Source organism: Octopus bimaculoides, chromosome 2 (assembly GCF_046866305.1).
Source record: "Octopus bimaculoides isolate indiv1 chromosome 2, ASM4686630v1, whole genome shotgun sequence".
In the NCBI taxonomy this organism is placed as follows: domain Eukaryota; kingdom Metazoa; phylum Mollusca; class Cephalopoda; order Octopoda; family Octopodidae; genus Octopus; species Octopus bimaculoides.
The window spans coordinates 139,006,365-139,025,975 of record NC_142929.1 but is presented as its reverse complement, the minus strand read 5'-3'; the positions used below and the strand labels follow the sequence as shown (position 1 = coordinate 139,025,975).

Here is a 19,611-nt window from a genome sequence, read left to right as displayed (position 1 = left end):
AACAAATGAAAAATAACTCCGAAATTGGGTGAAATAACTTCCATGTTGTAAGTTTAATAAAATTCTGGTATCCGACTAAGACTTGAATGAAAGAGAATACAAACCATTTTGATCTTTTCCGATTTATCCAAGAGATAAGATCAATTTGTTTTGCTTTACAAGTCAACGATTGGTTCCCAACTAAAAAAATTTAATCGTACATTTTCGTCTAATAAAAAAAAAATGGCCTAGCTATAGTAAACCGAATTAACCATTTCTTTTTTTTTACATTTTATTGAGTATAGATGAAATCCTCTTCAAAAGTGGTTACTCCTCAGTGATAACACTTCATATCTAGATTACCGAGTTAACATTTAATAGACTAACATTTAATAGACACAGGGATCATCTGCTCAGATTTCGTCTCACCTGGAAACCATTCTCTGCTTGTTTAACTTTTGAACTCTGTCCGAAGATACTTTTTATGATGTTATACAAATCTAACGCCCCCACCAAAAAAAAAAAACGGGTTATAAAATAAAGTCATCGAGGAAACAAAGCTACAACATTACCACTTTCTCAATGAACATTTGTAACATAAATCGAGTAAACTGGTTTCCACTAATAACTGAACCATAATTAGATTGGGTTTTCTTTCAAAACTGCGGCGATTCTAGTTTTGAAGTCCAAGCAAAACTACTAAACTTTCTGAATTGCATTTCTATTTTAGTGTTACGTTGAAAAGACCGAGAAAGTCTAATACAAAAAATTGTTTAAGTATAAAGGATGTCCAATCTTAGAAATCTAAGAAGGTAAAAAAGAGCAGGGTTTTATTTTATCACAGACGAAATTATCCGATCGATTTTTATACTTCACATAGAAATAAGCTGCCTGAAAATCCATCCAGTCTACTAAATATTTTACAAAACAGAATCCTTGACCCATTTTAGTTCGGGAAGTAATTTTACATTGTTGTACACATTAATATTTAGATCTGACAGTATTCATAGACAAATACAGATTAATTTACATTCTCAGCCTTCGAACAGCTAGAATTAAGAATTCTTTCTTGGAAAGAAAGAATGCTAAGATGTTCTGATTTTTTCCACATCAGTAACCCAGAATTCAAGTAAATGAAAGACTAATCCTAAGATTTAAAACGGAAACAATTCATGGTTGTATTTCATATTAAATATATCCGCTTGCTGTAAGAAATAAGCTTGGTAGAATATATTAAGTATTGTCTAAATTTCTTTTTATAGTTGCTTATCAAATTTGATAATCGATCTAAAGAAAGCAAGATAATCCTCCTTGTTGTTGGATCTGATTAGTAAAGACCTGGGAAATGGAAACAATTTTCAAACAATTTGCACAAAATTAATTAGATGGCTGTTTTATCTTCGAAAATTTCCAGTTTGTAAAGGTTTAACTTTTCTAGTTTCATTTATTACAATCAAATATTTGTCAATTCCGAAAGCTCAAATGGGATAAATACAATGGGGGTAAATAAATTAAATTTGCGTTTGAATTACAAATGTTTGAAATAAAGAAATTTAAGCTGTCTTGATTCTGTTTTTGAAACCAAATCGAAGCATAGGATTTGGAAAGGTTTTAGCACTTTCTTAGAGTAACTTAATGAATATGGTGAGTGCCTAACATACATATACTTAACCCTTCGTGGGCCGGCGGGATCCCTTAGGGATCCAGCAGATTTTAAAAGTTATGCAACTTTTACGATTCTTATTTAAATCTCATGACTTAATAGTTTATGTACAATAGTACCACGATCGCGAATAAATTGTGCTTTTATATGTATATATATATATATATATCAATAATAATAGTGATTGATTTTTATTAGGAACAAGAGGGTTAATAGGACTGCAAGAGAAGTGCTCAAGTAAATGAGGAGTATAACAAACTTTGGTTGGAGAACAAACAACAAATTTAAGGTCATCCAACTAATATATCACATCTCGAACATTTAATCACATATAAAGACATCATGCTTTTTCTTATACATAGAATACAGATGCACAAAAATCACAGAATATGAAACAATACTTCATTTAGACAGGCATATAGAAAAAGAGTACAGTCTATCACGTATAAAAAAATTCTATGTATAGAAAAAGCATTGTTTTATATGTGATTAAATGTTCGAGATTTGATATATTAGTTGGATAACCTTACATTTGTTGTTTGTTCTACAACCAAAGTTAGTTAGTTAGTTAGTTCGTTAGTTCGTTTATATATATATATATATATATATATATATATATATATATATATATATATATATAGCATGATTTATTCGTGATCTGAGTTGTTCGAAAACCGAGGTCCTACTGTATGCACATACAAATTTTTAGTTAAAAATTTCCAGTCATACGGGTGTTATAAAATATGGTCATTAGAGTCTAATTGGACCCCATTGGCCTGTGAAAATTTTTGTTCTTTTTCAGATATTCTGATCAACTATGTTCTAAACTCAAGGCAGTGCCCCAACATGGCCGCAGTCAAGTGACAAAAGCTAAAAGCAAATTTCAAGGAACTTCTAATGAAAAACTTGGTTAATTTAATGCTAACGCATTTTATGGTATGAGACTTATCCATTAGTTTCTTGTTAATTTCTTTGCTCGCTTGTATGATCAAACGACTGTTTCATTGTCCAAAACTGTCAATGTTGATATTATCCACCGCTTTTCGAAGAAGGAAATCGACTTCGGCTTAAAGGAAGGATAATTGTTCAAGGTATTTATCAAATGTAGAAACTACTGGAATTCATGTATCCACTTTGTAAATCTGAAATATCAAGCTCATGTACAAACATTCAGGAAGTCATAGCGCTAGTGATCTATGTCGCAATACTACCATATAGGTGGAAGGACAACATATAGTGCAATATCTACCTCGGATTTTATGTACGGTTGCTTAGCCCCGGATCCGCCCTGACTGAACAGATCGGTAAGACATTCCAACCGGGACAGTTAATCTGATTACCCAACAATGTTAGCTATTTTTAAAGACGATAAAGTACCATTCGAGATACCTGGCTGATATTTCTAGCAACTCAAATGACCACATAGGTCACTTTATTGGTTCATTAAATTTAGACTAAGAATATTTAACAATTTGTAGAATAAATTTAGAATCATGGAAAAGGCTCAATTCTCAAATGTGACTTCTATAAAGATCAATACTTATAGCAAGAACATCGTTTTGATGATAAAACCCCGAAAGCATTGACGAATTTGATATTTTTTTTTTAAATACCAAGTTTTCAACAATTTTAGAAAGAAATTTGTAAATACCTTCTTCGGGAATTTTCCACGTTTTGGAAATAAATTCTCTTAGTTCCCCTTCAATTCTTGGATTAAATTCTACAGAAAAAAAATTTCCAATATTCCATATTTAAATGCCATATTTCTTGAAACATGGTAACTGTATATATATCGTTGCTATAATGTTAAACTGTGGTATATCCAAATTTGGCGTTTTATTTTTTTCAATATTCTTGCTTGCAATAGCCGGTTCTTTTGGTCAAACTATCGTATCTCCGGCTGCCAAGATATCAGAAATTGTCAGTGTATTAAAATGGTCTTGCCATGGAATGGTGAAAAAGTAACATTTTGGAATTACGACACTTGCATAATAGCAACGATATATATATATATATATATATATATATATGGGGGGGGGGGGGTGGAGAATTTACGAAAAAACAGACGAAGACAGGTGGTGTAAATAACAAATGGATGTATTAGTATAACAATCAGAAATAGAGAAAGTCTGACGTTTTGAGCCTACGCTCTTCAACTGAAAGGAACACAAAAAGAAACAAGGAGAGAAACAAGGAGCGAAAAAATATATAAATGTAGTGGTCAGTAGTATGTATAAGAGAGTGAGAGAGAAATAGACATTGTTTACATCATTAGAACTTACAAACTTCCATACATGAAATGGTTTTTAACGGTGGAACACGAAGTAGATCTAACTATAAACAGCGCATCAATATAGGTTTTTTTAAAACCAATACTTACGCGCTGTTATAGTGTTATCTACTTAGAGTTCTACCGTTAAAAACCAGTTCGTATGTATGCCCACCCCACGCCTGCCGCCCGCCACGCTGAAGTTCATGAATTCGCTTGATTTTCTTTCTGTGCATTGATTCACGCATCCAAGTTGCCTCTCCACGCCGCTGATGTTTATCCAAGAGAATGGTCACTAATTTGGGTCTATACATCCTGGAACTGGTGTCGTCGTCGTCGCATTCAGAACGCAGAGGATTAGAACACACACAAGGCACCATGTCAACCTCTGAAACAGCCCCACCAATACAGCACCCTAGATTGACGTTTTTTTTAACGATTCCCTAGAGAATGACAAGCAAAATTGATCTTTACAGGATTTGATCTCAGAAAAGATTTGAAACAAACACTCGAGTCATTCTAGCCAACGATCCCTCTAGAAATGAAATTTAAGAGGTTTCTATATTCTGCAACCAAAAGGGAATCATAGGCATTAATCAAGCCATGCTCAAACAGATGCAGGTCTGTGTACACTTTGCGTTACGTTGAAATACCCTGTGAAATTTGTTATAAAGCAAATACTTTTAATCTCATCGATTTTGTAAATGTTTCACTTGTTTAATCAAAGGGGCTGTGTATTCCTGACGCTTCTTCTCTTAATAGTCATCAAGCAGAATCACGTGATACAGGGCTCTTTTTAACTATATATTCTATCGCGTCAGTAAAAGTACAGACACAAGGCACCATGTCCACCTCTGAAATAGTTCCACCAATGCAGCACCTTAGATTGATACTGTTTTTTTAACGATTCCGAGAGAATGACAAGCAAAATTGATCTTTACAGGATTTGATCTCAGAAAAGATTTGGAACAAATACTCGAGTCATTCCAGCCAACGATCTCTCTAAAAATGAGATTTAAGAAGTTTCTATATTCTGTAACCAAAAGGGAATCATAGGCGTTGATTTAGCCATGTTCGAACAGATGCTGGTCTGTGTACACTTAACAGCTAAGTTTCCAGACTTGACACTTTGGTACAACTCCTGTATCCAGAGGATTACTTCGTTGGTGAACATCGAGAAACGTTGTTCAAACCACTTAAGATTCAGTTACCGACTGAACCCAGCAAAAGTTGCCTGGACGGATTCTTGATTCGATGCAGCTGAAGGAAAATAACCAACGAAATTAGTAGAAATGTTGTGGAATGGAAATTTCGAATACAATTTTTTTTCTTCAACTTGTCTTTTAAAGTTTGAAATTAATAGATCAAACAAAACAATCTTTTGCCTTTAATAAAGGCGCGCAGAAAAGGGGATGAAAGACAGTAAAATGATTTGAGGAATATATGGTTTCTATTTCTAGTCCATCGAATGACCTCGTTGTGGCTCTTGTTCGCTCGTATCTGTTGCTGGAGACATCATTACCTAAGGCGGCGAGCTGGGAGAATCGTTATCACGTTAGCGCTATTTCGTCTGTCTTTACGTTGAGTTCAAATTCCGCCGAGATCGACTTTACTTTTCATCCTTTCGAGGTCGATAAATTAAGTACCAGTTGCGTACTGGGGTCGATCTAATCGACTGGCACCCTCCTCAAATTTTAGGCTTTGTGCCTAGTAGAAAAGAATATCTACATTACCTAATAGCGTAGCTGGGGCGGGGAGTCGCTTTTATGATTGCATCTCTTGAGTATTGTATAAGCCAGTATAAAGGGTGAGGAGACGGAGTCAGACAAGGGCTCCACCATTGCCCTTGTAATCAAAGCTGCTACACAAGCAATGCTTTGATCACATGCTTATCTTCTTGAAAAAACGAAAACACAGGAAATGATTTACGCAATGAAAAATATTTTAGGTGAGAAAAAATTAATCGACTATAAACAAGAAAAACCTTACAATTCACCTATCAAATGAGATTTGTCGCAAAGTCTTGTTTCGTTCAGAAATGTGGAAATGAATTTCCAAGCAGAAATGATTGTTAGAACAATATAACGAACCAAATTTCTAAAAACAATATTCTACCCAACCACTCAGCATGAAGCTGCATTATTTTCCTCAGTTTCATCGTGACTGCAAACCAAATAATACGGAGAAAATGGTAACTTACACCGTCTGCATTTTTTTGCAGTTTGTGCAAGCGTTGCATTATTTTAATGAGATTTTAAGCGATGAGTGAATACCTGCTAGGCTTAATTTCAGCATTTTCAGGTGTAGACCTGACAAAGGGTAGCCAAGCAGAAAGAATTTAACTAAAGCACCGAACTAGACACCGTAAAACATCTCCTCGCCCAAAATGTCAGCACCAAATTCATTACTCATTTGTAATTAATATTCAAGATAATTTTAGTTAGAAACTAATTTGAGACAGTTTGTTTAATGTCTGTGTTGCATAAGAGATATAACTGAAATCCAAACTAAGAAAGAATTGGCTGAGTAGTTAATGTTCGCTCCGCAACTACATGGTCCCGAGTTCGACCCCCACCGTGCGACACCTTGGGAAAGGCGCGGCATTACTTTGGTTAGAGGAATATTTTCCGAATGAGATTTCACAGGCGTAAGCGTATGTACGCTTGTGCAGATAAATACTGGCTACAGATCCCAAATAACGGCATTTTACGGATGAAGTCCTTCGAGATCTGTTTTGCATCGAATTATAGTCATTCCCTTGTCACCCCACAAACTGCATTGAACAAGGGACTGGATCTCTGGAATCAATAATTGCGACGTCATTATTCAATTGTATAAAATATAATTGCTAAGACAGGGTCAGATTAAGATTCAGAGTCCCTTATCTCTTAAGATTTTGGTGCCCAATTATACATGTAATTCAAAATATAAACAAACCATAAAATAAATTCTTATTTTTCAAAACGGAACAAAGCAAGATGAAAAATGTCTACTTTTGTGTACTTACACATTTTTCTACTTTAATTGCAAAATCTGATCAAATCCTCATTATAACAGCAGAAACACTACAAAATTATATTTTCGATCATATAAACTACTTGGAATGTTATTTTAGCAAGTTTAAAGTGATTTCTTTTGTGCAGTAAACTATTTACCACTTGTGCCCCCCCCCACTCACTTCTTTTGATGCCCTAATAACGCGCAAATATAATGTAATTGTGAAAATATTGTGCAAATCGAAATACTTTTACTGACGCGATAGAATATACAGTTAAGAGCCCTGTATCATGTGATTCTGCTTGATGACTATTAAGAGTACAAGTGTCAGGAATACACAGCCACTTTGATTTAAGTGAAACACAAAACCGATGAGATTAAAAGTATTTGCCTTACAACAAATCTTTCACATGGAATTTCAACGCAACGTAATGATCACATTTTGGCACAAGGCCAGCAATTTTAAAGGGGGTGGGGCAGTCAGTTACATTGGCCGCAGTATTTGACTGGCTCTTCTGTTATCGACCCTGAAAGGTAAAGTCGAGCACAGCAGAATTTGAACTCAGAACATAGAATATGAAGAAGTGCCGCTAAACATTTTGTCCGGCGTGCTAACTATTCTGCCTGCATAAATATTGGTTTCATATATTAGCACAAGGGCAATGATCTCGGGAAAGGGGGTAATTCAATTACATCGGCTCCAGTGCTCGACTGGTACTTATTTTATTGAACTCTAAAGGATGAAAGGCGAAGTCGAAGTCGGTGGAATTTGAACTCAATGTAAAGATGAACAAAATGCTGCTAATCGTTTTGCCCGTCGTGCTAACAAATTTCCCAGCTGACCCCACTTGCCAGCATAGATATTTTTTAAAAAATGAACACAAAATTACCTGATTTTCTTACTGAAGGCTCTTTTACCTTAATAAAAGTACCGCCACAGATATTAGCGTGGGTACGAAACCATTTCTCGTTATTGGAAGGAGGCCTGTTCTGAGCTCGTTGAACAACACGATGCTCGTAGTTAGATTTTCGACATGGACCGTTACATTTCCAAACATGAGTCTGCAGCTGGTTATATTCAGAATAGAATTCATGGAAAACCTTTTAGAAGAAAAGATATTTAGGCGAGAGATTAAAATGTAACCGACTTTGGTTAATGATTCATTGGCAGACTTTTCAGTAGTTTTCTAGTAAAATTGTTTCTGGAGAAGCAAATTTTTAAGTACAAAAAGCTGTGGATATTATGTAAATATTGGGTAGAAAAACACATTTAAAGAGAAAAGAGTCGAAGGATTCCCGTGCAACTCACGTCTTATGGACGAGTTTCTAAATTCGATAGAGAAATTTTAAGGATTGTTTTGCTGTCTTTCATTAAGTAATATTTACGAGACAATTCGATTCATTTTGTAGAAATAAAAGACACTAGATTATTTTTTAAGAATTTTTCTTAGATATAGTAACATTAATAGCCAATTGTTAGAATTTAATATCACGGTACTGACCGTGATATCGTTTGTTGGTCCCAATGCGCTTTGCATAGTTTTAACCTTCGAACGATGCCGTCTCGCAGGTTAGGTGAGCGAGCCAACATTCCACTCATCAGAAGATTCCATCGCAGGGATCCCCCATTTACAACCAAATGAACTGAAGCAACGTGAAATGAAGTGTTTTTGCTCAAGAACACAGCGCGCCACCCTCGTCCTGGAATCGAACTCACGATCTAGCAATTGTGAGTGCAACACCCTAACCACTAAACCACGCACCTTCACACAGAACACCTTATACTTACACTTTGTAGTAAAGCTTTCGGCGATTACAGATGTCGCGTAATCGATTTCGTTAGTTTAAAGCTATTTTTACTATGTACATCATTTACTATGTATAATTTACTAGTATAGACAACCATTTTAAGTTTTATGAAATTTTATTCATAAAGCGGGTTGTAGCAGTAAAATTATTTAAAGAACATTGTGTACAGTAAGTTTCCGTTGAGAATTCGGAGAGAAAATGCACGGCGTCAAACTGAGAAGAAAGCACGATTGGATAAGAAAAACGAAACAAACAATCTGTTACAGTTTAGAAAGTAATGTTTACATAGTGATACTGTTGTTGTTGGCACTCCGTCGAGGGTTCCAGTTGATCCGATCAACGAAACAGCCTGCTCGTGAAATTAACGTGCAAGTGGCTGAGCACTCCACAGACACGTGTTCCCTTAATGTAGTTCTCGGATATTCAGAGTGACACAGAGTGTGACAAGGCTGACACTTTGAATTACAGGCACAACAGAAACAGGAAGTAAGTGTGAGAGAAAGTTGTGGTGAATGAGTACAGCAGGGTTCGCCACCATCCCCTGCCGGAGCCTCGTGGAGCTTTAGGTGTTTTCGCTCAATAAACACTCACAACGCCCGGTCTGGGAATCGAAACCGCGATCCTATGACTGCGAGTCCGCTGCCCTAACCACTGGGCCATTGCGCCTCCACATAGTGGTACTGAATTCCATACAAGTCATAAAAAGCCACACATTGCCCAAGTGCCGCAAGGTACTCGTGTCCGATTTTCAATAAACAGCGTCAAAAGAAAGATTGCTGTATTACATTATAAAATGCAGCTGACAGACATAAGCTCACCAATACACTTTTGTTATAAACAAGACTACGTTTGAAAAATAACTTACATTAAATATTTGGGCAATGCTCCAAACTAGCGCTAAATTGTTAATTTTTTTCTTATGATTATTTTAAATTATATTTTCTTTGGCGCTGGTTTCTTACATTCTACACCAAATAACAAACACTGCCAGAAATTTACATAAATTCAATAAATTAGTTATAATCACCTCTAGTTTCATTCCCGACTCTTTCTCAATTCTTTTCATTTCCGCGTGGAATTTCGGGCCATGTTCTAGCTGCTCCTGCAAAGAAATAATTAAAAAAACGAATTTTTTATTTTCTAATTTTAATACAGGCGAATAGTTTCTAATAAATTGCAACAGACTTCACCATCCCACCATCATGTCTAAAATAAAATTTAAATAACTATCCATCCACACTTCGCATTCCTGACTTTAGGTTTAACTTCCGTATACAGCTGCATTTTATTCTTTTACTCGTTTCAGTAATTGGATTGCGGCCATGCTGGAGTTCCGCCTTAAAAGGTTTAGTCTAACAACTCCACTCAATTGCTTATTTCATTGATCTCTTTTTGGTGAACCTCTGTTACGGGGACATTAACCAAAACTGGTTTCCAAGAAGCGGGGAAATTGTGCAGGTACAATCTTACACGTAATTTCTATCGTCCAAATTCACTGAAGGAATTTGTCAGCCTACAGCTGTGGAAAACACCTGAGGTGCTGTGTAGTGAGATTGAACCCGAAACCAAGGGTTTACGAAGCAAACGATCACACAACCATAATGTCACACCTCCATATTTTCTTTCGAGATCCATTTGCTGTATGGATTAGTTTCATAGATGGTTCTATTCCTACTCGGGATCGAAGTGGCCGGACTGTGCAACACACAGTGCCCTAGGTTTTATGAGGTTACCCGATATATTCTTTTCTACTCTAGGCACAAGGCCCGAAATTTGGTGGGAGCGAGCCAGTCGATTAGATCGACCCCAGTATGCAACTGGTACTTAATTTATCGACCCCGAAAGGATGAAAGGCAAAGTCGACCTCAGCAGAATTTGCGCTCAGAACGCAAAGCCAGGCGGTCGCAGCGCAAAGCCAGGCGAACCCGATATATCGAGTGTATTAGGGTATTCATGATACTCCACCTGTTACTACACTGGATCACCATGTTGTGCAGTGACTGAAGTACCTCAATAACTGAGGGCAAAGTCATCTAAAATCCAATCACAATCTGATAGAAAGAAGAAAATCACTAATCCAAATCCTGTGTCCAGACAATGATGTCAGGCCTACACTTGGACCCAGACATCTGAAGAGCCGTGAAATCATAACTGGAAATTCAATTCTATAGAAAACGTTTCATCGTGCACAAAAATCTCTAGAAAGTTAATTGCAAAAGTAAAGTGCCAATGAGGGAAGGAGTTATACATTAAAAGTTAAACCCACGACTATTTGAAGATTGAAACGTGGAAAATTATATTTTTCAGCTGATAATTGGAAATTTTGCGCCATTTCGAAACTTCGGAATTTGGTGTTAACCATAAAAATTGATAAGTTGAAAGAAAAATGCAGAAGATGCTTTAAATCAAATAGTATTTTTCTTTCAGTCACAACGAATTTCATTGGGTAATATTTTACCGTTACAGAATTGTTGAAATATAAGTCAGCTCCGATTTGAATTTGAATGTTGTTGAGCTTAAAGTGCCAGACAATTACTGGAGTCGATTTTATCAAACATGCCCTACTACCAAAAAATAACATGGCCCTTTATCAGGGGTTAGAAATAACTATTAGCTCAGATATATCTGACCAATTATCGAAACAATTTAAGGTGACCCACTGTTACAATGTAGTATTGATATAAAATAGTGTAGGTACTTTAGGACAAATTGTGAGATACTAGTTTCCGCCAATTAAACGCACCCCAGAAATCTAGTCTGGATTACTTAACTGCAAAATGCTAGTGCAATATTCTACGGGTGTTGATCCGCGTAATATTACAGTGGTTAAATATCCTTACGGACCCCAAGATTCAGAGGAGCTCTTTTCGATAAGTGCTTAGATTCAGCTTCCGTTTTGAAACTCACATTTTTGTTTTCAAATCGATAATGTCCTCCATATAAAAGAAACAAAAATCATGTTTTATTTTATCAGAATAAAAACGTCAAACATGATTCTTTGCCGTTACGCAAGAAAACTAGAGTAACAGATATATTCTATTTTACTTACATGATTATCAGTTACCCAAAGATAAGCATGGATCATTTCGTGCTGAAAAATAAATTTAAAATATTTCATTAAAATTATTTGTTCAATTCTAATTTATAAACCCAAATTAACAAATTAAAAGTGGTACAATTTTCTAAGAAATTAAATGTATTATTGTACAAGGGGAAAGGTACATCGAGCAATAGGGCTTTAGGAGTGGGAGTGCGTGTAGGCGCCTCCGACTGGGCATTCCGGCGGCTACGAGAACGAGTGTTCTTTTAGATCAGCCTGCGCCTGAAATTAATGTGCAACTGGCTAAAGCACTCTACAGACACGTGAACCCTTAACAGTTCTCAGAGAGATTCAGCAAAACAGAATGTGACAAGGCTGGCCCCTTTGAATTTCAGATACAACTCATTTTTGCCTGCTGAGTGAACAGAAGCAATGTGAAAGTCTTGCTCAAGGATACAACCTGTAACCTTACGATAGTGAGCGGGATACCTTAATCGCTAAGCCACACACACACACACACACACACAGTATAGTTACAAGTGGAGAGAAGACGATATAGGGCCAAGAGAGACAACAGGAAGCTTTATTTTGGTAGTTTCTTTTAGTCTAACAGTGTCTAATTCCCACTCGTTTTTTTGGAAGTTTATGCTAAAACTAAAATTGAGTTTGGCAAAATTTCAATTACAGCGAGAACTGAAATTTAGGAGACATTTTACAAACTTTAACCAGAAAAAAATTACAAAAATATATTGAATATTATGAAAATTCAGTGGTGTGGAATGTGTATACTGTAGAGGGCGGCCATTTTACATGTGGTACATTTAAAGAAGCGTGGTGGCCAATTTGGTTACCTCTCGCCATTGTGAAAGGCTAAGAAACACTGAATAAGGAGACAAATACATGAAACTGGAAATTAACTTTACAATTAGTACTACGTTGATATTTTAAAGAGATAGAGCATTGGCAGTAATGAGTATAAACACGGATATATTTACCAATAACGTCTCCAGCAGATCCTCTAGTGGTCTAAGTTCCAGAAGTGGTCGACTCAAAGATATGTGGCATACCTTGTTTGCGTAAGGTTGTTGGGTACAACCAGCACATCTTATTAAGAAACACAAAGGTTAAAAAACGAGAAAACTTTTCAAACGTAAATATTTAGGCGTTTAAAATGAAATAACGAAACATTTCAGTTAATGAGAATTGATGTCTATAGATTGTGTATTTAGAACCAACAAATATATGTATTGGGATGTAAAGTCTAAATTTGCAGCTTAGGAGCGTTAAATATATTTAACATTAGTATCTAAGTAAATAGATTCTAAATGATGTGATATTTACTTTCCGACACAAAATGTAAGATGGCCGTTCAATTCGAACATGGAATGTTTAAGTTTGAAAGTCGAAACTTCATGTGAATAATATATTTCATCATTGTTAACCGGAATTAATTGGTGACACGAGTTTTGAAGTGATGTCAGCGCCAGGTTGAGATGAAGAGAAATCCTATGGTATTTCATTCGCGAGGTGACTCCCAGTATCCCCCGATTAGAATTATATTATACACACACACCTTGGTTGGAAGCTCCCTAGATTGAAGCTCTTGGTTTAAGCCTTGCAATCTTGTAGGTAAATCGGATACCGAGTGACTAAGTCCTTTAATGCTGGAACAAAAACTTCTGAATGGTACATGAAGGTATTTGGTGCATGGGTGCATATTGTATACGGGGGTTAAAATGAACAGAAATAGAGGAGGATCGGATACGCTTCTTTAATATGGACAAAAAATATAGAAGGTATGTCTAAATACGGATAAACTGAAGATTTCAAATTTCAAGGTCAATAAGTTTGGGGAAGGGGAAACTAATCACATCAATCCTGGAAGGGATGAAAGGCAAAGTCAACCACGGTGGAATTTGAACTCAAAACGTAAAGACGGACGAAATGTTACTAAGAATTTCGATTCTGCTCGAGTATCTAATACAGGTGTCTGAATCTGGACAAAAATGTCAAACACGTTCGACACAAACAATTATTCCAGCCACTAAAGTTGTATAAATCAAGGCAGCAACTAGTAAGGGGCCGATATATGGTCTCCCAAAACAGTCACATTACCCACAAATACTAATTTGGGGGTAAAAGGTGGATAGGGAACTCATTGGATAATGAAGTCATAGATAAAAATATCAGGGTGGCTACGATTGGAAAGCCTTTTCTCAAATCGGCTGGATGTGTAAATAAACAGCAACAGAAATCATTGTCAGAGATAACAGTTGTTGGAGTCCAACTCAAGCTTGAAGTCGACCTGTGCATGATATTACAGGAGTAGCTGTGTGATAAGAAGTAGGTTTCCCAACTACATGGTTCTCGGTTCAGTCCCACAGTGTGGTACCTTGGGCAGACGAAAGCATTGAGCGAATTTGGTAGATAGAAACTGAAAGAAAACTTAAGGCGGCGAGCTGGCAGAAACGTTATTAGGCCGGGCGAAATGCTTAGCGGTATTTCGTCTGTCTATGTTTTGAGCTCAAATTCCGCAGAGGTCGACTTTGCCTTTCATCCTTTCGGGGTCGATTAAATAAGTACCAGTTACGCACTGGGGTCGATATAATCGACTTAATCCGTTTGTCCCCTCTGTGTGTATCCCCTTGTGCAGTAAAGAAATAAGAAACTGAAAGAAAACCCACCTGTATAAAATTTTATATTCAGGTATACACCTTGTAGTATGCTGTTTAAAGCCCGACCACAGTATGGAGGCACATGCCACTGGATTTACCTCAGGAATCCCTTTATGTCCAAAGAGCTTCTATCAAATATGTGAGCTGGAGAACGGAATTCACGAAACTATTTGAAACCATTACAATCACTTCGACCCAACGTACACTGGTACCTTACAAATGAGATACAGTACAAACAATTGTCATGCTTTCTAGGGGTGGTGGGCAGGACATACTTTTTGAAAGTTACTCGAGGTGACATCTATATTTATAATGAATGACGATTGTACAGCACATAACCTGTAAGGTACCGGTGCATGATGGGTCGAAAGGATTGCAGTAGTTCTAAAGGTCTTGTGAAATCCATTCTCTATCACATTTCACACATACATACATATGTAATGGCGAAGGTAGAGAATTCGCACACCACCAGTTTTCGGCGTTTAGTGTTAAGTTTAAGTCGAAAACGGGTGGTGTGCGTATTGTTTACCTTCGCCCTAATTCCTTGCTCTGCTTTTTCTCTGAAGTAGTGATAGTTACTCCGAAAAGCCCGACGAACAGATCTCTTACATTGCTATTTGAATTAACAGGTAAATTGTGATCCGGAAAGATTTCCTCCCCCCCCCCCCACCCCATTTTCTCGCAAATTAAAAAAAAAATTTTTGCAAAAAAATCCGTGTTTTCGGATTCGGAGATTCCGGAAAATTGCCAAAAATCGGATTTATGAAACTTTTTGCCCATTCCTACCTCTTCCCCGCCCCAATTTCTTCATTTTCACCTTTTTCCGTGACTAACCCTAAAACCACCACCCTAAAACCTCAAGTAGAAAAATTTTGGGAAATTTTTTTCAGAAAAAGAAAAAAAAAAAGTGAAAAAATTTTACAAAAATTTTTGGAAATATTTCTCAGAATCATAATCTCCGTATTTTTATGTATATTTAAAAAGAAAAAAAAATTCTGTAAAAAGTTAAGGAAGAATTTAGTTGGGGTTAGAGGCGGTAATTTCAAAATGCCGATTTTTGCCAATTTTTTTTTGCAGATTCGTATTCTCCGTAGCCGAAAAGCGGGGTTGTATAGAAAAAAATTAAATTTAAGAAAAAAAGGGAGTGTTTTGGTGCGAGGTACAAAAGGAAATCTTGCCTTGTGATCCTTTACATTATTATTTAAATTAAGTGGTAAATTATTTTTATCGTATTGTTTTATGCTCGTTTTTGTAGCTCTAGTTTTCCTCTACAGTTTTTGCTTATCGCTTTTGAATTTCGAATAAATTTTACCGCTTTTCATACATATAACGGAGTGTCATGGAAAAAAAAACAAAAAAAAACGAGCAAGTTCATCTGACAAACCAATATATATTCTTTTATTTGTTTGTCATTTGACTGCGGCTATGTTGGAGCACCGCCCTTTTTTAGTTGAACACCAGTCTTTTGAAACGGGCTTAAAAGCAAACATTTATCGGATTATATACTAGGGATAGCTTTTGTTTTCAACGATTAGGTCGTCGTGGGAGGGAAATTTGGCTGCTGTTGCTACAAGCTCAAGCGACGACACAAAGATGGAATTCAGTTTCCCGTTTCAGTCATTAGACTCCGGCCAAGCTGGGGCACTGCTTGGAAGAATTTTAGTCGAACGAATCGACCCCAAAACTTATTTTCATTTTAATTCTGATACTTATTCTATCGGTCTTTTTTTATCGAACCGCTAATTCGCCGTGACGTAAATATTACACGTAAACACAATTTGGGCAAGACTTCCTTTTGTACACCACCCTAAAACACCCCTTTTTTTTATTTAATTTTTTTTCTACACAAACACCCGTTTTCAGCTACGGAGAATACGAATCTGCAAAAAAATTGGCAAAAATCGGCATTTTAAAATTAACCCCCACCCCTACCCAATTCTTCATTTTTAACTTTTCTCAGAATTTTTTCCCCAAAAAATATGCAGAAAAATACGGAACAATATTTTTTTTCAAATTTTGTTTTCAAATTTTTTTTTGTCAAAATATGTGGAATAATACGGAGATTTTCTACTTAGGGTTAGAGTGTTAGGGTTAGTACTTTAGGGTTAGGGTTACAGAAAAAGTGAAAAATGAAGAAATTGGGGAGGAGTAAGTGGGCGGGCAAGCAATTTAAAAATTCCGATTTTTGACAATTTTCAGGCATCTTCATATTTGAAAAGGTGGGTTTTTGGCAAAAAAAATTTAAAAAAACAATAATTTGCGAGAAAATGGAGATAACGGTGGGAGGAAGTCTTTCCTATAAATTGACAGATTTGAAATATTAATTGAAAAAAGAAAAAAAAGACATCGCATTATATCGGTCATTAACACTTACGTGGTCATTCGTTTACTCCAGTAAATTCTTAAATTTCCAGCAAGTTTGCCATAAAAATATTTCTCATCATAAATCGTAAATAATTGGCAAAGTAAAATATTTGCTTCTTTTTCGTTGAATCCCTTTCTCGAAGAATAGTCTCTTCTGTTGGTATTATCCGGCTTAGTTCCGTCTTTTTTGTTCATACTATCCGGCTTAGTTCCGTCTTTTTTGTTGGTATTATCCGGCTTAGTTCCGTCTTTTTTGTTGGTATTATCCGGCTTAGTTCCGTCTTTTTTGTTGGTATTATCCGGCTTAGTTCCGTCTTTTTTGTTGGTATTATCCGGCTTAGTTCCGTCTTTTTTGTTGGTATTATCCGGCTTAGTTCCGTCTTTTTTGTTGGTATTATCCGGCTTAGTTCCGTCTTTTTTGTTGGTATTATCCGGCTTAGTTCCGTCTTTTTTGTTGGTATTATCCGGCTTAGTTCCGTCTTTTTTGTTGGTATTATCCGGCTTAGTTCCGTCTTTTTTGTTGGTATTATCCGGCTTAGTTCCGTCTTTTTTGTTGGTATTATCCGGCTTAGTTCCGCCTTTTTTGTTGGTATTATCCGGCTTAGTTCCGTCTTTTTTGTTGGTATTATCCGGCTTAGTTCCGTCTTTTTTGTTGGTATTATCCGGCTTAGTTCCGTCTTTTTTGTTGGTATTATCCGGTTCAGTTCCGTCTTTTTTGTTGGTATTATCCGGTTCAGTTCCGTCTTTTTTGTTGACATTATCCGGTTCAGTTCCGTCTTTTTTGTTGACATTATCCGGTTCAGTTCCGTCTTTTTTGTTGACATTATCCGGCTTAGCTCCGTCTTTTTTGTTGACATTATCCGGTTCAGTTCCGTCTTTTTTGTTGACATTATCCGGTTCAGTTCCGTCTTTTTTGTTGACATTATCCGGCTTAGTTTCGTCTTTTTTGTTGACATTATCCGGTTCAGTTCCGTCTTTTTTGTTGGTATTATCCGGCTTAGTTCCGTCTTTTTTGTTGACATTATCCGGCATAGTTCTGTCTTTTCTGTTGATATTATCCAGCATAATTCCCGGCTTCAACTCGCTAGACTACGAACAACAAACGAAGTAATTAAAAAAATCCAACTGAAACTCTAAAGAGCCAAAACTTTTCTTTATATAATAATCTTGATATCATCTGCATATTTTGGGAGATACCATTTTGAAGTTGCGAGATGTTCAAAGTTTCACTTGCATTTATAAATACTTATTTTGTCTACCTAATTGGGATCAATACACGACGGGATCGATTACTATCACAGCAAGAGTGTCCAGAATTAAAAGTTGGAATTTATTTGTTTGCATTTTATTGTGATCCTTTACATTGTTATTTGAATTAAGAGGAAAATTATTTTTATCGTATTATTTTATGCTTGTTATTTTTGTAGCTCTAGTTTTCCTCTACAGTTTTTCTCTTATCGTTTTTGAATTTTGAATAAATTTTACCGCTTTTTATATATATATATATATATATATATATATGATGGAGTGTCAAGAGGAAACAAAAAAAAAACGAACAAATTCATCTGACAACCCGATATATATATTCTTTTATTCTTTTATTTGTTTCGGTCATTTCACTGCGACAATGCTAGAGCACCGCCTTTTTTTAGTCGAACAAATCAACTCTAGGCCTCATTCTCTATAAGCCAAGTACTTATTCTGTCGGTCTCTTTTTGACAAACCGCTAGGTTACGAGGACGTAAGCACACCAATATCTGTTGTCAAGCGATGGTGGGGGTACAAACACAGACACACAAACATATTCATACATACATACACACACACATACACACACACACATATGTACTTACGCGGGCTTCTTTCAGATTCTGTCTTCCAAATCCACTCACAAAGCTTTGGTCGGCGCGAGGCTATAGTAGAAGACACTTGCCCAAGGCACCAAGCAGTGGGACTGAACCCAGAACTATGTGGTTGGGAAGCAAGCTTCTTTATTTCTTTTAAATTTCCATAAAGGCATTACATAGAGAGGGACACTACAACACGTGGGAACATATAACAATTAAAATAAAAATATGATGCTATGGATGACACATGAAAAACATTAAAATCAAAATATTAAAATAATGATACGTGAATGATAACTGAGAAGTGAGAATATGAAAAGTGTTTTACTCACCCCACACTGAGTAACACCACTCGCCACCTCTGAGTCCTGAGTCCTCTTTAGTCTTTGATCTAGTCATTCGTTTACCGTTTTCCCCATCGCTGAGTGACAGCACTCTATCCTCCATATACACGTAACCTTTTTCACCAGGGGAGGGGTCTTTTAAATTTTGTGGTGTCTGTTCTTTCTTCTTTTTTTCCTGTGGGGAGAGGGAATGGGTGGGTTTGGTTTCTGTATGGGGAGGGTGTGTCTGAGTGGTCTTGGGTGGGATGGAGTTGGTCTGGGGTCCCACATCACACTGACTGTTCTTCCTCTTCTTTCTCTTTTTCCTTTTATTCTCTGTCACTGTCCATTCATCCTCCTTGTTCCTTCCATTTATCTGTACTTCTTCCTTTTTCTCCTCCGTCTTCACCACTGCTTCTTCTGTCGTTTTCCTCTGCAGAGGGCAGTGAGCTCTAATGTGGCCCTTTTGGCCACATTTAAGACATCGTGGGATTCTGCCCTCCACCCACACTCTTAACACAATCTCTCCCAACGTCACCATCTCCGCCAAACTCTCCAATTGCCTCTCCTCTGCCTGTATAATGAGGTCCAGTGTTTTTCCTCTCCATCCTCCGTCCTCCGTTTCCGTGGCTTGGAGGACAGCCA

At 36.6% G+C, this 19,611-nt stretch overlaps 1 protein-coding gene across 1 annotated transcript in view; it reads right to left on the bottom strand.

The window, feature by feature from the left end:
* The window catches only part of LOC149137241 (uncharacterized), a 19,342-nt gene extending 1,396 nt beyond the window's left edge, over positions 1–17,946 (bottom strand). Inside the window, exons 1-6 of the mRNA XM_089339086.1 lie at positions 16,807–17,946; positions 12,753–12,861; positions 11,767–11,808; positions 9,745–9,819; positions 7,799–8,009; positions 3,256–3,362 (exon numbers count right to left, since the gene is read on the bottom strand). Of these exons, the coding sequence (XP_089195212.1) occupies positions 3,256–3,362; positions 7,799–8,009; positions 9,745–9,819; positions 11,767–11,808; positions 12,753–12,861; positions 16,807–17,861 (1,599 nt within the window). The 5' untranslated portion in view covers positions 17,862–17,946. The remainder of the gene's footprint in view (positions 1–3,255; positions 3,363–7,798; positions 8,010–9,744; positions 9,820–11,766; positions 11,809–12,752; positions 12,862–16,806) is intronic.
* Positions 17,947–19,611: the final 1,665 nt, after the last annotated feature.